Raw genomic sequence first — 22,866 nt, forward strand, 5'->3', positions numbered from 1 at the left:
TTGTGGATCTAACTGCATCCCATTTTTTAATAAACATATTCAACAAAGCACCTATATGCTTGTTATGTTGACAAATTTAACTAAATGTTCAAATACCAAAACTCAAACCACCACATGTTTGGTTTTAATTTTATGAGTTGAAATTTAATTTTAGTTACTCAAAAGAAATTTAAACAAAATTTAGTGAACTACAATAACCAAGAAACCTCTACTGAAAGTAATCTAAAATCTGTGTTTATCTATGAGCAGGAATTAGAAAGGCATTTGCCGTAGATCATTCAGTCAGTACTTTTACTCCTTTAATTTATGGCAATCATACAGAAGCCCAAAATCAGTAAGCCTGTAAGGAATTTTTTTTATCATATCTTTTTTACTAAAGTAATTTTTGACCACTGAATGTTTACTTAATCAAAGTAAAGAAGAAAGAAATTAAAAGTAACATAAATCCTGAATGGGCATGGAATGCAAAGGTTAAAAATGTAATTGAAAGACAGTGAAGTCCTTAAATAAGGATAAATCAGTAATGAGGGAAAAAACAGACATCCATCCATTTTCTTTCACTTATCTGAGTCTGGGGCGTGGGGGCAACAGCCTAAGCAGAGAACCCAGACCTCCCTTTCCCTTTCCAGTTCCACGGACTGTTCCACAGACCATTCCAGGACCAATCTCCTTGGGATTGTGTCTGGCTTATCCATCTTGTTGCTCTGATGAATTGCTAGGGTCTTCATACTTGTGGCACTTCTGTACATGCTTTGTGACTCCTCTGACTGCCCTCACCTCCCATTTTTTATGCAGTGTAAGCAGTGTGTTGCTTTAAATAATGTGTAGGTAGGAAGTAAAAAAAAACAACTTAAAATAAATGTATGCAAATTATATACAAACATTCATATAATAAAACCAAACCTATGAAAGACAGAATAAAGCATTAACTTTATTAACTACTTCTACCCCGTAACACCCGAACCACCTCAACTGGCTGCTTTCTATGTGGAAGAGTAGCGGTACTCTGAGCCCCTCCCAGGTGGTTGAAGTCCTCATCTTTTCCAGCTGAGGACCATGGACCATCTCATTCCCGCCGCTTCACACTCGGCTGTGAACCATTCCAGTGCGAGCTAGAGTCCACCGCCTGATGAAACCAACAGAACCAGATCATCTGTGAAAAGCAGAGATAAGAGTCTGAGACTGCCCAAGTGGAAGCCTTGCGCCACTTGGCTACGCCTAGAAATTCTGTCCATAAAAATTATGAACAGAATCAGTGACAAAGGGCAGCCCTAGCAGAGTCCAACGCCCACCAGGAACGAGTTCGACTTATTACCAGCTATGTGGACCAAGCTTTTGCAATGGTTATATAAGGATCAAATGGCTTGTAGCAATGGGACAGACTTCCAAAGCACATCCCACAGAACACTCTGAGGGACATGGATCTTGCGGACCAGGGTCTCTGCCAGGCTTTCCAAGTGTATCCTGACCTTACTTTTATGCGAGCCTGGTCTGTCCAGCATCCTCCCCCGCCACCTGATCCAACTCACCACCAGGTGGTGATCAGTTGACAGCTCAGCATCTCTGTTCACCTGAGTGTCAAAATCAATCATTAACTTATGACCTAGTATGTTATGGACACCCTCATGTTCGAAAATGGTGTTTGTTATGGACAAACTGTGATTTACACAGAAGTCCAGTAACACTGCTCGGATTCAGATCTGGCAGGCTGTTACTCCCAGTCATGCCCCTCCACGTCTCACTGTCATTGCCCACATGAGCATCGAAGTCTCCAAGGCCAGGTACTCTAAATTGTAAGCACAGACAACAGTGAGGACCCGTTTTCTACAGGGAACAAACCCTCTCGTCCACCGGAAAACCCCCAACGTACAGGCAGCAAGTCAAGGGATACCAAGATACCCACTCCAGCCTGCTGCTTCTCACCAAAGGCCAGTGAGTGGGGCACAGGTTTGATCTGTTTGGCCTGGCAGCAGGTTGGCAGATAAGTGATCCACTATGCATAAGTATAAAGGGTCTGCTGGCACCAATTACATGTCAGAGGGATACCCTGTCTCAAGTGAAATTATGTTGTTATTATCAGTGGTATAAACATTATCCGCTCTTATCATATTTATTTGCTGACAGTTTCTGCTGCTTGGGTCCAGATTGCATTTAACTATGATGTGGCTAGCAACACTTCAGTGACCTGTGTTTCATTGTCGCCATTGCCTTATTTAAATCTTGTATGTGTTTAAATGCTCTTTGGTATAGTGACCTCCTGGGTGTTAACTGTCACAGTCTGTTAGGCAGAGGACTCACTCGCAGGACTCTGAAGTTTAGAGAGATGGAGAAGGATTTATTTACAATGTGTCACCAAGTGAAGATATATACATATATACAGTGGAACTGGTAAACAGGCAACACGGGGCTCCGGGGGGGAGGTGTCCGAAGGTGAGGGAAGGTCCAGGGCAGGCACACACACGCTCCTCTTTTACACAGTCCGCGACTCACTCAGGCAGTCCGATCCAGAATGCTCATGCTCACTCACACACGTCCACAGGAATCCAGGCAGCAGGAGAGACGGGCAGGGAATCCAGAAGGCCCAGAACTCTGGGAAATCACAAAAGATACTCAAGAGGCTAGGCTACACCAACGCTAGGTAGTGCGACGATCCAGCGAGGAAGCAACATCTCCTGCCATCTTAAGTAGTCTGCCAGGAATAATACACGCGATGAGAAGCCAGAGCAGAATCAGCATGAGTGAGCCACAGGTGTGTGTTGAGGGTGGGTTCAGAGGCGGGGAAGCAAAGTCCAGTTACGCCCTGGTGGGAGAGGCGAAGGCACACCACACCCTCTCCAGAGGGAGATTTTTGCCTTGAAATTTGAGGGGGGTCTGACTATGAGGGAAAGTCTTCTTCACATTGTTCTTCTTTTACATTGTCTTTCCTCCTTCCATTTCTTTTTCTTTTTTTTTTGCCTGTCCCATTTGGTTCTTTAGCCATCAGAATTGTTGTCTGAAGACCAACAAGGATACCCAATGGATTTACTTTGCCAAATGGATCATCATGGCATTGCCGTATTGGTCCATTTGATCGACCTTTGTTGTTATTATTTATTTTATTTTATTTTCAGTTGTTACAGACGGGACAGACATGACTGGGGGATAGGAAAGGGAGAACGAAAGAGAGGAAGGAAAAAAAAACAGAAGGGAAAAGGGACAGTGAGAAAGGGCACTTAAAAAGAGAAAGAAAGAAAAAATCTCCTGGATCACCTGTTGAGAGAAAAAGAAGAGAAAACAAGCAAAAAAAACAAAGCAATATACTGAACACAACACTATCACATTAATCTAGCTAAGTGTAAACAGCAGTAAATACTAAATATTGAATGTTGTTGTGCAGCACGCAGGACCGACAGCGCACAATGTGCTTTGAAATAGCAGCCAAGAAAGGTGTAGTTTATGTCTACGAACAGTGAACACCCGTGTGCACACCTGTGTGGATCAGCGCGCTTGTATTCAGAAGGTTTCCCCATGTAACGGTCTGCTAGAGGGTGTAGAGGGCCATAGCCCCGTCCCCCAGGGCATGAAGCAGGCATGGAGGAGATCCAGGCTCCAGACATCCAGAGGCCCCAGAGTGCGAGAGCCCAAGGAGGACCACCGGAGGGGCATCCGTGCCACCCTCCTGGGAAGGGCTGAGGAGATCCCCAGACTAGGGGTCACCCAGTAGCCACAGAGCAGAAGCCAGAGGGGGCTGCACTGGCGTGCCCGCCGGCTCTGCCGGCAGCCAGCTGTGCCAGAGTGAACCGAGCCGCAGGCCCAGAGGCCCGAGGCCTGAGGGCCCCCCGCGCCCCGGAAGAGGCCTGACCGAGCAACAGGCGCCAGGCCCCGCCAAGTAGCCACCGGGAGTGAGCTGGTACATACCTGAGCGCCATTCCATCCTCCTTCCATTTCAAATACAACACTGATTATTCTATTGATTATTCAATTATTAATCAAGTAATTAGATGAAAACAAATAATACTTTTAAGTTATTAATGAGCACTAATACGTCTTTAAAAGAGAAAAAAAAAGTTTAGTCTTTTAAAATAAAATGCTCATTGGTTTCTCTTTTAGATATTGCAATGTTTTTAATGGTTCAACTGATTACAGCTACATGTATCGAAAAAAATGTCATAATGTCGCAAGTCATAATAAAATAACATTTTTTTGAAGAAAATATTTTCTTAAATGTTGTATCATTGTATCTCCCGGATAAGATACATTTGGTGTGCGTTCATGGGTATGTGTGTGTGTGTGTCTACATGGTCCTGGTGAATGAGTAAGTATGTGTGTTTAAAGGGGAATGTGGTGGCTGCAATGAAGAAAAGCAAGAATATCAACATTCTCAGAAGTGAGGTTTGGCCTGTGTGTTAATGCAACTTGCAGATAACAAACGTTCCGATTAGGTTGATGTTAATCAATCATGTTTATAATTAATGTTAATAATAATTAAATGTCCAGCCTAAGAGTATTGGCTCAGTGGCCAAAGTTTTACTGACTGATGTATATTTTTAATTGTCTGCAAAAAATATATATATATTAATACATTTTAACTATTAAAATGATTTATCTATATTAGAAATGAATCTCAATTTGAAAAATAAGGTTACTAAAGCTTTGAATTACATATGGTCTGTAAATCTCCTGGCTCCTTTAGACTAGGGTGATCAGCCGTTCTCTTTTCCTCGGACGTCTCCACTTTTCACGTTCTGTCCGGGGCGTCCGGGGGGGATTTTCGAGATTGATGAAAATGTCCGGGTTTTTCTAAAGGCCTATGGAGGACCCACATGTTCTGCGCTCACAGACGGACAGACAGCGCGCAGCAGCGTGCCTATGTTTCAAAGATGTCAAAGAGCAAGTACATCTTTTCAGACGAACTGCAAAAGAAATTTCCCTCGTACCGCCCCGGTCGAAATAAATTGGAGGCGGAGTGCACCGTGTGCAGAGCTGGCACATATATTTGTGTGTCTAACAAAGGTACCGGAGATCTTGTTGCTCACATGGACACAAAAAACATAAAAAGGCTGTATGAAAATTAATCTAGTAAGTTGACTGAGTTCTTTGTTACACCTGGGAAAAACGAGGATGCTGCGGTATCTGCAGCAGATTGCACTGGCAATTCATACTGTGAAGCATCACAATAGCTACAGATCCATGTATTGCACTAGTGTGTTGCTTAAAAAGCATTTCCAGACTCTAACACAGCTAAAAAGTTCAGCAGTTCCCGCACCAAGACTGAAGCTCTTGTCAGTGGTGTGATAGCGCCACATTCAGTGAAGTCACTCGTAATGAAATCCAGTACTGTCGCGTTTCTACAGACGGAAGTAACCATGGAGCAGAGAAAATATTCCCAATCATAATTCAGTACTTTGACTGGAAGGATAGTGGCGTGCAAACAGTAGCGGTTTTTGATATAGTGGTGGGGTGGCAAAAAAAAAAAAGTCGCTCGCACCCACGCTGCCCCGACATCACGCCAGCGCATTTTGGGGACTGCATGGGCACCGATCGGTTTTCTATTGCCCATTTGCGGGGAGCAAAGGCGCCCCCCCGTTTGCGAGGTGCGCCTGCTGCTTGCCACACACAGTGAGGAGAGGTGCGGGAGGGCGGGGGATTCTCTGGCTGGCTGGAGCGGCATCTAATAACCAGCTCGCAAAATAAAACAAAATAAAAACAAACCAACAAACTAGGGCTGTCAATGTTATCGCCGTCATTACGATTAACGCGATTAAAATTTTTAACCCAAAGTGAGCGCGAGGGCCCTCGGTGTGCCTGCTCGCTGCTGCTGCCGTGCTGAGGTCTCACAAACAGTCGAAAGGGGAGGGGGCGGGCTGCTTCTAAATAGTGCACATTTCATTCATAATGCTGTCAACCCAAGCCCATTATGTATTAATTATTTTTCCTGGGTTGTGTGAAAACCCAGAAAAAAACAAGGTGTAAGTCTATTAGTCTGTTAGTTTATGTTGTGGTGATTCTCTGGTTGGGGGATGGGTGTTGATACTGGAGTGCAAAATTACTGATGGAAGATGGACAAGAAAAGGTCAAAGCCATCAGGTCCTCAGTTTAGAAAAAAACAGAAATGAAGAGGAGAAACAAGCAAAAGATACCAGATGTGTCCTGAAACAAGATAGCATTCATTAGTAGGGATTGGGAAAACTTCTGTTTACCTTTGTGAGCCACTTGGCCATGATAGTAAACAGCAGATAGACAGTGTGTAGTGTAGTCAATAGCTTTGTTGTGTGTGTCATAACAATGAGGCGACTGCTGAATGTTACAGGTGTTACAGGAGTGATACATCTCCTGTTGTCAGGCCTGCAGGTATCAGGCTGTTGTTCTCCTTTATCTCATAGTGGACAGAAATTATTTTTTGGAGGGGCACAAATAATTTGTGTGGCATTAAATCTGATGCAGAACAGCTGATTGTTCTGTAAATAGTTTGAAATGTTTATTTAAAAAAACGCCTTGGCTGCATTTTTAGGTAAACACCTGCAAAAAACTTTGTTGTTTGCATAACTCAGTTACTTTTTTGAAGAAGTAACTATATAATTAACTGCCCAACATTGGTCATTATATACTGTATTTTGCAGACAGAGAGTTACAGGACTCTCTCACAGACCACAGACTCATACTCATAATACAAGTCAGAGCTTTATGAAAAAAAAGAAAAAAGAAAAAAAGTTTTGTTTTCAAAATTGGAGTTCAAGTTATTTTTACTTCCAATAGTGTTAACAAACTACACAGGTCATGAACAAGATTTTTTAAATTTTCATTGTAAGTGGGCTAAAGCAGTTAATTAAAAGTAGTCTAACATAAATGTAAATGCTGTAATTTTATTATTTTAATAAACCATGTAACTTGGATGGATTCGATGCTGGCGTGACCACAATGTACACGTCTACTGTTGCTCACAGTGGTCCAAGGGACCGCTCAGGGAGTTTGTGTGTTCGCTCGGACACATGAAAAATTAGAGGGAATATTGGTCCTGGGTCTTTAGACCCAGTGTTTTGAGTTTCTTGTGCCTCAGTGTTTTAGTATTTTGGTGTTTTAGTTTTCTTTGTTACCCTAGTTTATTCATAGGCAGTGTTCACCCAGGGCACCAAACAGGCTAGGACTGCCCCTGCGTGCAAACAAAATGAACTGGGGTTAGAAACACCCCAAATAAGAATGCAGAAACCATTGCACAATACCTCACTGCTCACTGGTAATTTTTCTTATACAGATGAGGCATTGTTTCCATACCATAATTTAATTACAGAGGTTTTTAAGGGTTTTTTTTTCTACTTGTTGACTTGTAAAAGTCTATATGACATTTTTAATTTTCCCATTCATTAACCACACAGAGATGACATCATTTAAATATGTTAAAAATGTCTTTAAACAAACAGTATTATTAAAGTTTTTCATGACTGAACCAAGTGTCCTCGTTTTTTGGAAATCAAAATATGGTCACCCTACTTTAGACACTCCCTCTTGCTGCAGGCATCACTGAGATAGAAAGTAGGACGGTTGCCATACAAAAAAAAATTCCCAGTTCGTTTTACTCTAAATAAGTCACTAGAGGACAGCAAAGGACAATAAAAAAACTCTATAGCTCTACTATAAATGCACATGAACCTAAATGTAAAGTTTTAACTTCATACCTACAACAATATACTCTGTTATTTAACAGAACATTCACATGTAAACTGTATTTATAGAGTATGAACATATTTACATATCTCTTGGTGTATGCACAAACCATGTGGTGGTTAGCTTACTAATGTGACTAGCCGCTCTGCACATTAGTAATTTAGGAGAAAATAATTATAACAAGTATAAATCTTAACACACAAAAAAATATTCACTAATATCCATTATAAGTAACAAATGAAGAAACTGAGGTGAGCGCAGTTAACATACACTCAGTACAGACTACAGTAAGTATGGATGCATGACAGGGCTGCACTGCCAGTGTGTATGTATTGATGTAGAAGAAGAGCTGTTGGTCAGTACATCCAATAAGGGCCTATCAGAGAGCTCGAAAATGAGCAAATCAAACCTTAATGAAGCCATTTTCCACATCTCTGATGACTTAGATGAGAATATGAATTTAACTTTGTGGCTCACAGGATAAATTGTCTCACTTTGGAAGTTAATTCATTTATTACCTCTTGCTATTTGAAAGCTTACATGCTAGCTTGTTTGATGCAACACTTTCCTTCAAATCCCTTCATGGTTCAACATAAACCCTTTCCTCTTCTTATTATTATTAATATAACTTCGGCTGCTCTCTTTAGCAATCAGTAGAGCAGGTCATCTGCATCTACCTTGTCCGTTGCATCCTCTTCTGTCACACCAACATTCTCCATCTCCCTCTCACTACATCCACAAATATTCTCTAAGGTCTTATTTTTTGCTTCTGCATGGCAACATCACCTTCATTATTGTTTGCCCAATTTATCCACTATTCCTCCTCTGCACACATCTAAACCTTGCTTTTCTTTGTCTCCAAGCTGCTCACTTGTCCCTCTGATACACAAATTCTAATCCTGTTCCACCAGGAAATCTCAGCATCTTAAATTCTGCCATCTCCACCTCCACCTCCTTTCTTTTTGTTAATGCCACCATTTCCAAACATTCATATCATGTCTTGATACCATCTTTTAAACCTTCCCTCTCATGCTTGTTGTCATAAATCCCCCTTGTCATAATAGCGCCAATATCACATAGTTTGAATTTAACTTAATAGAGAACATAAATTATTTGCCACTGACCTAAAAATGTTTGACAAACCAGCACTTAACCATGTTATCTTTTGTATGTGTGCATCCTATTCTGTCCCAGTGAGCATTTACAATGCTTAACAAATTTAAGCATTATTATATAATGCTTATAATCAAGCATTATATTAAACCACTGAAACTATTTGGGGGGTGGGTATCAGGAATGGAAGTAAATAACTAACGTGGCATCTTACAGTGCGCAGCTGTGGCATAACCCTTACACTGGGTGGTAGTCTAATAATTTTGTTAAGCACTGCAAGTGTTCTGACAAAAGACAAAAGAAGACAGAGATGGAAGATAGCAGGGTAGAGACATGCTGAAGGAACTCATTGATCCTAATCTGCGTCAATAGTGACTACGGGCACATTCAAAAAGGAGTGGGGAATCTCGTAAGACTAGCTTTATACCTCCTCCAATCTCTTCCAACAACTGTTTGCTTACAGTGAACAGTTTTGAGTGAGTGAAAACACAGAAGGATTTTAAAGCAGTGAAGCTCAGCATGGTTCTACGATGGTTAGCGCTGTTGCCTCATAGCATGAAGGTCCTGGGTTTGAATTAGGGGTGGGAATTTAATGCGTTAATTGTGATTAATTAATTTGAAAAAAATAACGCATTTAATTGCACTTTGCATTCCAAGCAAAGGGGAACTTCTGTCAATGCACGATTTACTAGTATACCAAATAAACTGATGCACACATCAGAGCTACAAAGAAGCCTTGTTAGGACTGATCGGAGGCAAATTTCATTTCAAAAGACTACCCGACGGAAGCCTTGATAAAAGCGTGGTTTTGTGTGCAAACTGTACAAAAGGGAGTATGCATACCACCGAAGCACTTCAACCTTACGGTACCATTTAAATGCAAAACATGTTGCAGCGAACAGAGAAACTGTGGGAGCTGTTAGCGCTAGCAGTCCGAGTACCAATAAAAGGTGTCAGCAGCCCAAACTTGATGAAATGACTGGCTTCAGGACCAAAATCAGTAAGTCAGCATCGGACAAACTTACAAATTATCTCGCAAAATGGATTGCTCTGGACTGTAGACCACTATCAGTGGTAGAAGATAGGGGGTTAGAAAATGTGCTACAGTTAGCGTCAGCTGATCCAACTTTCCAAATGCCATGCTGAAAGACTATTTCAAGTAAAATTCAGCAGCTTTATTACACTGAAAAGCAAGAAAGGTTAGATGCATTACAGACAGCCCTGCTAATATGGAGGAACTACACCAGGAGCAAACAAGACTGGGGCAACAGAAAGAGCCACTCATACAGGATGTTTCCACACATGGAATTCAACGTTGGATATGGTTTCCCGTCTACTAAAGAATCAAGAGGCTGTTTTAGCTGCTTTAGACAAACAAAATCACAAGCTAGTCATTTTAAATCCATCAGAGCTGATAAAAATCCAAAAACTGGCGATTGTCCTTGATCCATGCAGGTAAATAAAACTATTTTTTTTAACTTATTGCTACCGTTTCTTCAAAAAACTCTATAGTTGACAGTTATTGTGTAGATTAATAATTACTTTCTTGAACTGTTTACTACAGGTTTGTGTCTGAGCTTCCTAGAGGTGAGACATATGTCTCATGTTCAGTGATTTTACCTGCTTTCTGCCACCTGCATCACACCATGGATGTCTCAGATGATGACTGAAACTACATTATAAAATTTAAGACTGCCTTCACAAAGGACCTGTCCCAACGTGTAGCTACACTCAACCATCAGTGGCTCCAGATAGCTACTGTGCTTGACTCACACTTTAAGGATTTAAAGTGTCTTGCAAGGGGAGAGCAAGAAGAAGTTCGCACCAGCCTTGAGGCCCGGCTGCAGGAACAGTGTAAAGATGCCACCACAAAGGAGCCAGAAAAAGACAAAGAGCCTCCTCCTCTTTTCATTGTCTTCAGACTCTGATTCAGATGAGGATGTCCTGTGTAACAGGGCCCTGAGTTTGTACAAAGCAGAATCCACCATCAGCGATGTGATTTCCTGAGGTGATTTCCTGAGTCAGATGGCCCAGGATGTGAGTAAGCCACATCCTGGGCCATCTGACCTCAGGAAATCACATGATAGGGTGGGGGCTATGTTTCACAATGAGCTCACCCGAAACCTTGACTGATTGTTACCTACACCCATTTTCACACCTTGGCTCATGTGATTAGGTAGAGGATCATTAGGGGGTCCATTGTCCCTCTCGGGGGGATACTCCCACAGAGCTTAAATCTGGGACTCTCCACCATTTGACCCTAGAACTGAAGAAGCTTCTCGGATGAGAGGTGAAACGTCTTCAAGCAATTTAAAAAAGTCCAGACGCTTTTCTTTCCAAGCTACTTAGACTACAATGACCTGCATGACTGAGAACCTTCGCAGACAACAACAACAACAATAATAATAATAATAATAATAATAATAATAACAAAAAGCGCAAAATGCTGGGTCTACAACCCAACAACATGACAAACAGGCTAGTTTGTCTAAGTAAGTGAAACAGACGGACAGTAAATAAGCATGGAGGTATTGTGAGTCCAGTGGGTTTGTTATTTTTTGCACTAAAATGTTTGATGATCAAACTGTTTTAGCCTAATGTACAAAATAATTTTGGCTAAGGTTACTCAGAGTTTAAAGGTGAAGCTGCTCAAATAACCTTTTATTATCAAGTCCCACCTGTCCTCACATGAGGCTCACAATTTTAAAAATCAAAAATGTAATCAAATTTGCTCAAAATATTTCAGATTTGAATTTTAGTATTACTTCATGGTTTAAGAGTAAATTTTGGTCAAACTCATCTGTAACGAATGTTACAGGAAACTAAGCATGTTGTCTCCTGTACTGTGTTCAGACCCAAAACTATGAGCGAGAAAAGTCAAAAGAGCAACTGGTTGTAAGCAAGATAGATAAGGTGAAACACGAGTCACCTGTCTTGCAGAAATCCTTTTCATTCAAATGCATGTGCATAACAAAATACTAATACCTGCATCACCTGCATGGAATGAAGTAGTTTTTCATCACTGGAAAAACAAAAGTCAGCCATGCTTATCCAGGCAAGATGTCAGGAACAATGTCCTTATGGCAATATATGGCTCTAATACCTGCCATCAATTCAATTCAATTCAATTTTATTTATATAGCGCCAAATCACAACAACAGTCACCTCAAGGCGCTTTATATTGTACAGTAGATCAATAATAGATACAGAGAAAAACCCAACAATCATATGACCCCCCTATGAGCAAGCACTTTGGCGACAGTGGGAAGGAAAAACTCCCTTTTAACAGGAAGAAACCTCCAGCAGAACCAGGCTCAGGGAGGGGGGGGGGCCATCTGCTGCAACCGGTTGGGGTGAGAGAAGGAAGACAGGATAAAGACATGCTGTGGAAGAGAGAAAGAGATTAATAACAATTGTGATTCAATGCAGAGAGGTCTATTAACACACAGTGAGTGAGAAAGGTGACTGAAAAGGAAAAACTCAGTGCATCATGGGAATCCCCCGACAGCCTACGTCTATTGCAGCATAACTAAGGGAGGATTCAGGGTCACCTGATTCAGCCCTAACTACATGCTTTAGCAAAAAGGAAAGTTTTAAGCCTAATCTTAAAAGTAGAGATAGTGTCTGTCTCCCGAATCCAAACTGGAAGCTGGTTCCACAGAAGAGGGGCCTGAAAACTGAAGGCTCTGCCTCCCATTCTACTTTTAAATACTCTAGGAACAACAAGTAGGCCTGCAGTGCGAGAGCGAAGTGCTCTAATAGGGTGATATGGTACTACAAGGTCATTAAGATAAGATGAGGCCTGATTATTTAAGAGCTTGTATGTGAGGAGCAGGATTTTGAATTCAATTCTGGATTTAACAGGAAGCCAATGAAGGGAAGCCAAAACAGGAGAAATATGCTCTCTCTTTCTAGTCCCTGTCAGGACTCTTGCTGCAGCATTTTGGATTAACTGAAGGCCTTTCAGGGAGTTTTTAGGACATCCTGATAATAATGAATTGCAGTAGTCCAGCCTGGAAGTAATAAATGCATGAACTAGTTTTTCAGCGTCACTCTGAGACAGGATATTTCTAATTTTAGAGATGTTGCGCAAATGGAAGAAGGCAGTCTTACATATTTGTTTAATATGTGCGTTGAAGGACATGTCCAGGTCAAAAATGACTCCAAGGTTCCTCACAGTGTTACTGGAGGCCAAGGTAATGCCATCCAGAGTAAGAATCTGGTTAGATACCATATTTCTAAGATTTTCAGGGCCGAGTATAATAACCTCAGTTTTATCTGAATTAAGAAGCAGAAAGTTAGCGGCCATCCAGGCCTTTATGTCTTTAAGACATTCCTGCAGTTTAACTAATTGGTGTGTGTTATCTGGCTTCATAGACAGATAGAGTTGGGTGTCATCTGCATAGCAGTGAAAATGTATACTGTGTCTTCTGATGATACTGCCTAAGGGAAGCATGTATAATGTAAACAGAATTGGTCCTAGCACTGAACCCTGTGGAACACCATAATTGACCTTAGTGTGTGAAGAGGACTCTCCATTTACAAATTGGAGTCTATTAGATAGATATGATACAAACCACTGCAGCACAGTAGCTGTAATATCTACAGCGTGCTCTAATCGCGCTAATAGAATATTATGGTCAACAGTATCGAACGCTGCACTGAGGTCTAGCAGGACAAGCACAGAGATGAGTCCACTGTCAGAGGCCATAAGAAGATCATTTGTAACCTTCACTAAAGCTGTTTCTGTGCTGTGATGAGCTCTGAAACCTGACTGAAATAAGCCATTCCTCTGCAGATGATCTGTTAGCTGTTTGACAACTACTCTTTCAAGGAATTTTGATATGAAAGCAAGGTTGGAGATTGGCCTATAATTAGCTAAGACAGCTGGGTCTAGAGATGACTTTTTGAGTAAAGGTTTAACTACAATTAACTTGAAGGCCTGTGTTACATAGCCGATTATTAGAGATAGGTTGATCATATTTAAGATTGAAGCATTAATTAATGGCAGGACTTCTTTGAGGAGTTTTGTAGGAATGGGGTCTAAAAGACATGTTGATGGTTTGGAGGAAGTAATTATTGAAGTTAACTCAGAAAGATCAATTGGAGAAAAAGAGTCTAAATGAATATCAATGGTACTGAAAGTAGCTGTAGATAATGTTACATCTGTGGGATGATTATTGGTAATTTTTTTCTCTAATGATTAAAATTTTATTTGTGAAGAAGTTCATGAAGTCATTACTAGTTAACATTAAAGGGATGGTTGGCTCAGTAGAGCTCTGACTTTTTGTCAGCCTGGCTACAGTGCTGAAGAGAAACCTGGGGTTGTTCTTATTTTCTTCAATCAGTGACGAATAGTAAGATGTTCTGGATTTGCAGAGGGCTTTCTTATAAAGCAGCAAACTATTTCTCAAGGCTAAATGATGATCCTCTAAATTTGTGACATGCCATTTCCTCTCCAGCTTACGAGTTATCTGCTTTAGGCTACATGTTTGAGAATTATACCACGGAGTCAGGTACTTCTGATTTGAGGCCTTAGTTTTCACCGGAGCTACAGTATCCAGAGTCGTACGTAGTGAGGAGGTAACATTATTAACAAGATAATCGACCTCTGTTGGAGTAGCGTTCAGATAGCTGCTCTGCTCTATGTTGGTACAGGGCATTGAAGATGATAACAGTGGGTGGATTATATTCTTAAACTCAGTTACAGCACTTTCAGAAAGACATCTACTGTGATAAAGTCTACTCCCCACTGCTGTGTAATCAATTATTGTAAATGTAAATGTTATCAGGAAATGATCAGACAGCAGAGGGTTTTCAGGAAACACTGTTAAATGTTCAGTTTCTATGCCATATGTTAAAACAAGATCTAGAGTGTGATTAAAGTGGTGGGTGGGTTCTTTTACATTTTGAGAGAAGCCAGTTGAGTCTAATAACAGATTAAATGCAATGTTGAGGCTGTCATTTTTAGCATCTACATGGATGTTAAAATCACCCACAATAATTATTTTATCTGAGCTGAGCACTAAATCAGATAAAAAGTCTGAGAAATCAGACAGAAACTCAGTGTAAGGCCCAGGTGGACGATAGATGATAACAAGTAAGACTGGTTTCTGAGTTTTACAGCTGGGGTGGACAAGGCTAAGCATCAGGCTTTCAAATGAATTAAAAGTCTGTCTTGGTCTTTCGTTGATTAATAGGCTGGTGTGAAAAATTGCTGCCACACCGCCCCCTCGGCCTGTGCTTCGAGATTTCTGGTAGTTAGAATGACTCGGGGGTGTTGATTCATTTAAACTAACATACTCATCCTGCTGCAACCAGGTTTCTGTAAGGCAGAGTAAATCCATTTGTTGATCAATTATTCAGTCATGTACTAACAGAGACTTGGAGGAGAGAGACCTAATATTTAATAATCCACATTTCACTGTTTTACTCTTTGGTTCAGATGTGGATACTGTATTGTTCTTTCTTTGTGATTTTTTATGTTTAAGTTGTTTATTGCTGATTTTTAGTTTGTTTTTTGTCTTTTTGGGAGCTGACACAGTCTCAATGGAGATGGGTTTTTGGGGGGGTAGCAGGAGGAGAGAAGCTGCAGAGAGGCGTGTAAGACTGCAACTCTGCTTCCTGGTCCCAACTCTGGATAGTCATCTTTTGGGGGGTTTAATAAATTTGTCCATATTTCTAGAAATGAGAGCTGCTCCATCCAAAGTGGGATGAATGCCGTCTCTCCAGGTTTCCTCCAGAAGGTTTGCCAATTATCTATGAAGCCCACATCGTTTCTGGGACACCACTCAGACAGCCAGCAATTTAAGGAGAACATGCGGCTAAACATGTCACTCCTGGTCTGATTGGGGAGGGGACCAGAGAAAACTACAGAGTCCGACATTGTTTTGGCAAAGTTACACACCGATTCAATATTGACTTTAGTGACCTCCGGTTGGCGTAACCAGGTGTCATTACTGCCGACGTGAATTATGATTTTACTGAATTTACGTTTACCCTTAGCCAGCAGTTTTAAATTTCCCTCAATGTCGCCTGCTCTGGCCCCTGGAAGACAATTGACTATGGTTGCCAGTGTCTCTAGCTTCACATGTCTGATAACAGAATCACCAATTACTAGAGTTTGACCCCCAGCGGGTGTGTCGCCGAGTGGGGAAAAACGGTTGGTGGTGTAGCTGGGGCTTCTGTTTAAGACATAGTCTTAAACAGAAGTCATCACATTAATATTACTCTAAAAAGAGACCAATGAATATCACTCAGCTGTAAGAGTCTTTAGACCCATTCCACACATGTGACTAGTATCACTGATAATTAGCCAGAAAACAAGAATTACAGGTATAAGATGAAATGAGTTCAACAACAAATAAAGACAATAATACAACTACCATGATTGGTGCCTCTGTGCTGTCTTTCAGTCCAGCTTTGTCCAGCCACTGGTAGGATTTCTGGATATCAGCCACCTCCTCTATCTGCCGGTGGTACATACCATGCAGGGGCCTGTCCTTCCATGATGGTTCCTCCTCTTCCTCCTCTTTTTTCGGTTTATGCTGCCTGAGGTATTCACTGAGCCATGGTCGGTTGGGGCCATCTTCATAATGTATTCATGAACGTTCGTTGCCTCATCCTGGATTATGGTACTGACACTGACCAGTCCCAGGCCTCTTTCCTTCTGCTTAGCGTACAGCCTCAGGATGCTGGACTTGGGGTGAAACCCTCCATGCATGGTCAGGAGCTTCCTGGTCTTGATGTCAGTGGCTTCTATCTCCTCCTTTGGCCAGCTTATCAACCCAGCAGGGTACTTGATCACTGGTAACCTGCTGGGGGTGTTGATAGCTCGGATCTTGTTCTTACCGTTCAGCTAACTCCTGAGGACATGCCTGATCCTCTGCAGGTACTTGGTGGTTGCAGTTTTCCTAGCAGCCTCTTCATGCTTTCCATTTGCCTGTGGGATCCCGAGGTACTCATAGCTGTCCTCTATCGCCCTACCAGAAGGCAATGTTGCCTGTCTTTTGACCCAGCGTTTTAAGTTCTAATGTATTTTGGTTTAGGTTTAAGTGTATTAGGTTCTCTAAGTTATTTTCAGTTATGCCGAGGTGGCCACTATAGTTTTTTGTGTATTAGATTCCCTTGCATCTTCAGCCCTGTATTTAAGTCTCCCTCACACTTCACGTATTCCATGTCTTGTGTTGTCAAACTCATGGTGTCATGTCTGCATCTTATGTTTCCTGTTTTATTTTGAAAGTCTGGTGTTTCTGTGTTCAATGGGCTTTGTTCTGCTCTTCCCCTGTGGTGTCATTATTTTCATTTGTGTCAGCTGTTTCCTCATGTGTTTCCACTTCCCCTGATCACCTCCCGTGTGTATTTAGTCTGTGTGTGTCCTTCAGTCTTGGTCAGATCATCTGCATTTCTTTGTCCATGTCATGTCAGATTCAGTTACTCCATGGTCCAGCTCAGGTTTTGCTCATGTTTTCATGTCCATGTCCTGTCATAGTATCATAGTCTAGTTTTTCCCAGTTTAGGTTTTAGCTTAGTGTTCACCTTGCCTTAATTTTGTACATCTGTTACCAGCCATAATAAACGGCTCGTTTTTTGTTAATTCAAGTCACGTTTCACATTCTGTTTTTGGTCTGCATTTCAGTCCCTTTCTTCACTCTACACATAGTTAGACTGTGACACACACAACACTAAATGCTGTAATGCTAGGAATAGCTCCCTGCAATCTATTGCTGAGTTCATTTAAAGTGTTCTTTGGAAATTATATTTCAGCTTTCCTATTTATTCATATTATTTAGTACAAGGTTTTGTTTCTTTAAATAATTTCATACAGCTAATACCTCAATAATAAAACCTTCTTACGAGTAAGGTTGTCCCTCCAAAACTGCTGTGACACACTGAGACATTAAGTCTACTGATCCGATTTATCATGGCATCAAGATATCAGCAGCAGATACCTTGTGTATGTTTTGAAGTGAACAACACCAGAGTACATTATTTCACTGAACGAGTGTCATTAACATTGATACTTTTGCCAGAAAGGAATGCACAAAGGTTCCAGTGTGTACATGCTAACTGTAACATTAATAACTATAAGAGCCACATGAATCTTGGAATCTAAGTTTTTCCAGCAGATTGTTGCTCATAGCACCACACTATAAACATCCAACTTGCCTTCTACTCGAAATGCATTTGTCTTTGTGTTGATGAGTGCTGACTGCAATGAGTTTGCAATCTGTCTGTATTCATAAATTGGCATAAATTAATCAGTGTGAGCCACCCCTCAATTATTTATATATTTCTTCCCATCCGATGAGCTACTCGGGTTCAGTTTATTTTGAATATCCAACCTCACTGCAAATACTTGCAATTGGTCACCATATTTAAACAAAACAAACAAAAACAATCAATGCAATTACCTGGCTACCACTGTTTATTCCGAGTCAAGAGGAGGTTGCTGTCTAAGCTAGTGTGACTGAATCCAGAAACATGAATTGTTTTGGATATACTCTGACCCACCAACTTTATAAACTGACTTTTTTATTTGCAGATTATATGGCACTCAAGGGCTGATGTAAATGTAACCAGACACCCATATCAATTAGATTTTAATATTGCACCAATCAGTTCACACACAAAAACACACACATCCCTCTATTGAATTAAAAACGTTTACATTTATGCCTTACTTTGCCCAAATTACCCATCAAATTATTTATCTTTATTTTTCTCATTTATGAAAGTGCAAATAAATTAGTAAAGAGTAAATGTTGGGTTAAAACTTAAATTTACCTGTTTTCTTATATAAGGAATATTTATTGACTTAAACTCTATTGCAGTCTTCAGTTATACAGTCAAGAAATGTTGCACTTCACTGATAATTAAACATGTATTTATTTGTAGATCATGATTCCATCTTACAAACAGTGAATTATTATTGTAATTAAAAAGACTTAAATGTAAACAGAATTAAGCCATGAGAAACTGTTTGACTGATTTAGGTAATAACTACTGGGTGACAATATATATACATACATATATATATATATATATATATATATATATATGTATATATATATATATATATATATATATGTATATATATATATATATATATGTATATGTATATATTAGGGGTGCAACGATACTCGTATCGATATTGAACCGTTCGTTACAGTGCTTTCGGTTCGGTACGCATGTGTATCGAACAATACAAAATTTTTAATTTATTTTATCAACTTTTCTTCTGACGATGCTGTGGATCTGCGTTCGACTACTCCGCCTAGGCTGCACTGTCGAGCGCAGATCCACTGAGCGCAGCGCAAGCTAGCAAGACAGAAGCTTAGCTCATTGCAGCATGGCAAATTGAACCTCCCCCACCCTCATTCAGACCTGGCCTTTGGAACTATTTTGGTCTTCGTGTGAAGTATGACCCTGAAGGTAAGCGCATCATGGACAAAAGTAAAACAGCATGTCGGATGTGCCACGCAATGCTCAATTACATGGGTGGCATGTAATTGCCACCCATGTAACGGCGTCAAACGTTAGCGCAGTTTGCTCGTTAACGTGTTGACGCCGTCCAGCCCCACGCACGGGGCGATCTGCGGTAGCTCGTTAACGGAGATTTGCCTTGTTGTGGCGTTAATGTCATTTCAGATTAACGCTGACAGCACTAGTGGGAACACAATGAATATGACTGCACATTTACTCCGACATCATCCTAGTGCAAAGACAAGTGGAAGCAGACAAAAACAACAAGCACGCATGCTACACACTTTACCCGTGTCATTTAGACAGCCGTTAGCACATGATTCTCCTTATGGGTACCTGATATGTTTAATATGCTGCTTAGAGTATACCCCAGAAGAAGGGTATAGTATAGCTTTTATTTTGGAAAGAGCCATTTCTCTGTAATAAACTCTCTTTTCCAAAGATGAGGGATTTTTCCATGAGATATTTATTTTTTTATTACTTTGTCGTTTCAGCAACATTAAATTTAAAAACTGTACTTTTGAGTTAAAATATATATTTATAATTTTAATAAATGACAAATTAAAAAAGCATGAACATTCTTTTGTATCGAAAAAATATCGAACCGTGACACCAAAGTATCGAACCGAACCGAACCGTGAATTTTGTGTATCGTTGCACCCCTAGTATATATATATATATATATATATATATATATATATATTATTTTTTTTTATTTTTTATTTTTTTTTTTTTTTAAGTTGATGTTGAATGAAAAATGTCCGGTGTTTTTAAAAGACTAAAATATTGCAGCAAACAATGATCACTGGTCAATATTGACATGTTATCTTCAGTTGTATTGTTATCAGTTTTGCTGTCTTTTTATATTAATAGAAATTTGATTAAAAACATTCAATATGTCATCAAAATGAAAATCAATATAATAACTTTAAGTGGAAAAATATATAAATTTCACTCGTAGGAATATTCTAAAAAAAAAAAAAAATCCAGAGTTCATTTAATACATACTATCCTTCATTCCACTTCATCGCTGAGGTATTTCTTACCAAGACCACACCACTCACTTCAAGTTTAAAAAAAACAACAAAGAAAAGCAATCCTGATAATTAACTTATATTTTTTATAACATGATTCAAATAATCATCTGGAAAACAAGAAAGCTCTTTTACTGCTGATATGTATAGCTTTAAACAGTATGTTCAGTACATGTACAGGTAAAACATATATTTAACACACAGGGTAAGCATGGGGTTAAAAATAATATCGGCTTGTACAGAGATGCCTTGCTGCTGTTGCTTCAGTAGAAGGTAAACTGTAGTTCTGCGTCACATGCGCTTGTGGATGTGGATTACGCTGTTACAGGTTGGGCAGGAATGCTCCACATCCTTGCATTCTTTGACGAAGAAGGGGATCACATAGCAAGGCCAGCAGCTGGTTTGAACCAACAGAATGGCATCAAAATAATGCTCACATCACAAATTACACATCTACAGCAGGTTCAACATAAAGCTTAAGTTCTTCGTGTGAATGATCAGTTATGCTGAATGTTTGTTAAAGATTAGCCAGAGTCGATAAACAAGGCTACATCTTGAACTCACAGAACTCACAGATCTGTTATTTTAGTTGCTTACCAGAACTAATGGGCATGCAGTGAGAAGAAGACTGACTTCAATAACAATCCTCACTTTGTCTTGCATTGTCACCATATTGCCAACGGTTTGTTGGTTTGTTTGCAACTATGATGTATGTAGTGATAATATTAAGTAATTTTCGTCGGTGTTTTCAGCAACAGTAACATGTATATTATGGTAATCACTTTGCTTTTTGCTTTTCAAATATATATTACGCCATTTATATTTATATAGCAAGAACATCAGGAACTGACATAAACTGCTCTCGAGTTATCTAATATACAATGGAATATTTTCTTTGTACACATATTCCATTTTGGGTCCCAAATTTAATTAATTTACTAAAAAAAAGGAAACTTCCAAATCCTGTTTTGTTTTGTTTAATTTTAAAAGCTTTCTGTAGACCTGAATGAATTTGAGGTGCATCACACTCTGTAGAAACATCTGAATGTAAACTGTTTGCTTTTTACTGTATCATTTTTTACTGGAATATTTATATTATATTTATGTGTTGCTGAGTAACCACTCCTGTATGACGTTTTGCAGCGTGTATGAGGTTTTTTTTGGTCATGTGTGCTGGGGTTTTTAACTCACCCTACGAGTAGTAATACGCCAAAAATTAACCAGGTGAGGATCCCAATTTTGTACTCCGTTTTAGTCACAACTTCGGTTTGGCAATGAGGACACTTCATCTGTCCAGGAACATCTTTTGGGAGATGACTCTGCATCACCACCACCTGACTCACTGCAAAAGCAACAACGCACACTTTTCTGATGACTTTAATAACAATAATACTTCCTCACTAAAACACCACGAAGACTGGATTTGGAACTATCTCAGTTTTTGCTTAATTTTGCAAATTCATATTGAACTGAAGAAAGACACTCACCTGGCTGTACAACCTGAGGTTGCTGTGCATTGTATCGGTATGCAGGCTGTTGAACTGGACATAAAGAACAGACATTTAACTTGGAAAAAACTCAAAGGTGAAGGAAACCTTTAACCACACCGACTAAAGTGGCAAATCATAAAAGAGCAATACAGGCAAACTATTTAAATAAAATGACTGGTAGCTTCTGATCTCTCACCAATCTGAACAGCTGGCTGAACAACAGGCTGAACAGCTGGCTGAAACACAGGCTGAACAGCTGGCTGAAACACAGGCTGAACAACAGGCTGAACAGCTGGTTGGGAGACTCCAGCTTTGTAGTCCAAAGGGGGACCGGGGTACGGTGGTGCTGGGAAGTCTGTATTGGGTGCCTGACCCTTTTCCATAGTGTCTGTTTATAGGAGCAGGGAAAAAATTAAATAGAAAGTACAGTTAAGCTTTGTAATCTGAAAATGAAATAAAGTGAAGATGTGAAGAGTGAAAACTTGGCAACAAGGTTGAAATATTGTAAAGCAGTGAATTATATCACAGCAAAAAGCTCCTGGGTTCGTATTCGGCTTTGGGCCTTTCTGTGTGGATTTTGCATCTTCTCCCTGTGTCTTTGTGGGTTCTCTCCAGAGAACTCTCTCCAGACAAAAGACATGCATGGGTTTAAGTTAATTGGTGATTCTAAACAGACCATAGGTATGAATATGAGCATAAATGGTTTTCTGTCTCTATGCACTGGTCCTGCTATAGACTGGCAGCCTGTCCAGGAAGTGCCCTCCCTCTTGCCCAGTGACAACTGAAATAGACTCAGTGACTTGAATTCTTCTGGTTGTAATCAAATGTAAAAGGTGAAACACAATGCACCTGTCTTACAACAATCCTTTTCATTCAGATGTGCATGCATAACTAATGCCCACACCACCTGCATGGAATGCAGTAGGTTTTTATCACTGAAAAAACAAAAGTCAATCATGCTTTGGCAGACAAGATGACAAAAGCCGCCATCATGGTAGAATGGAATGACCATAATACCTGCGGTGATAATGTGTAATTTATGTCCCACTCTCTGTTTTTTACATTGCATGTAAATTATTGAAATATTACGTTTCCTTTTTCTT

The 22,866-nt window shown here is 40.1% G+C and overlaps 1 protein-coding gene across 1 annotated transcript; it reads right to left on the reverse strand.

The window, feature by feature from the left end:
• Window positions 1-20,564: 20,564 nt before the first annotated feature.
• On the reverse strand, window positions 20,565-22,146 carry LOC134628705 (LITAF domain-containing protein-like). Its single transcript, XM_063475454.1, has 4 exons — window positions 22,033-22,146; window positions 21,761-21,806; window positions 21,465-21,615; window positions 20,565-20,670 (listed from the first exon to the last, which is right to left on the reverse strand). The coding sequence occupies exons 1-4, from the start codon at window positions 22,144-22,146 to the stop codon at window positions 20,565-20,567; spliced, it is 417 nt and encodes a 138-aa protein (XP_063331524.1).
• Window positions 22,147-22,866: the final 720 nt, after the last annotated feature.

This window comes from Pelmatolapia mariae, linkage group LG6 (assembly GCF_036321145.2).
Source record: "Pelmatolapia mariae isolate MD_Pm_ZW linkage group LG6, Pm_UMD_F_2, whole genome shotgun sequence".
Lineage (NCBI taxonomy): Eukaryota > Metazoa > Chordata > Actinopteri > Cichliformes > Cichlidae > Pelmatolapia > Pelmatolapia mariae.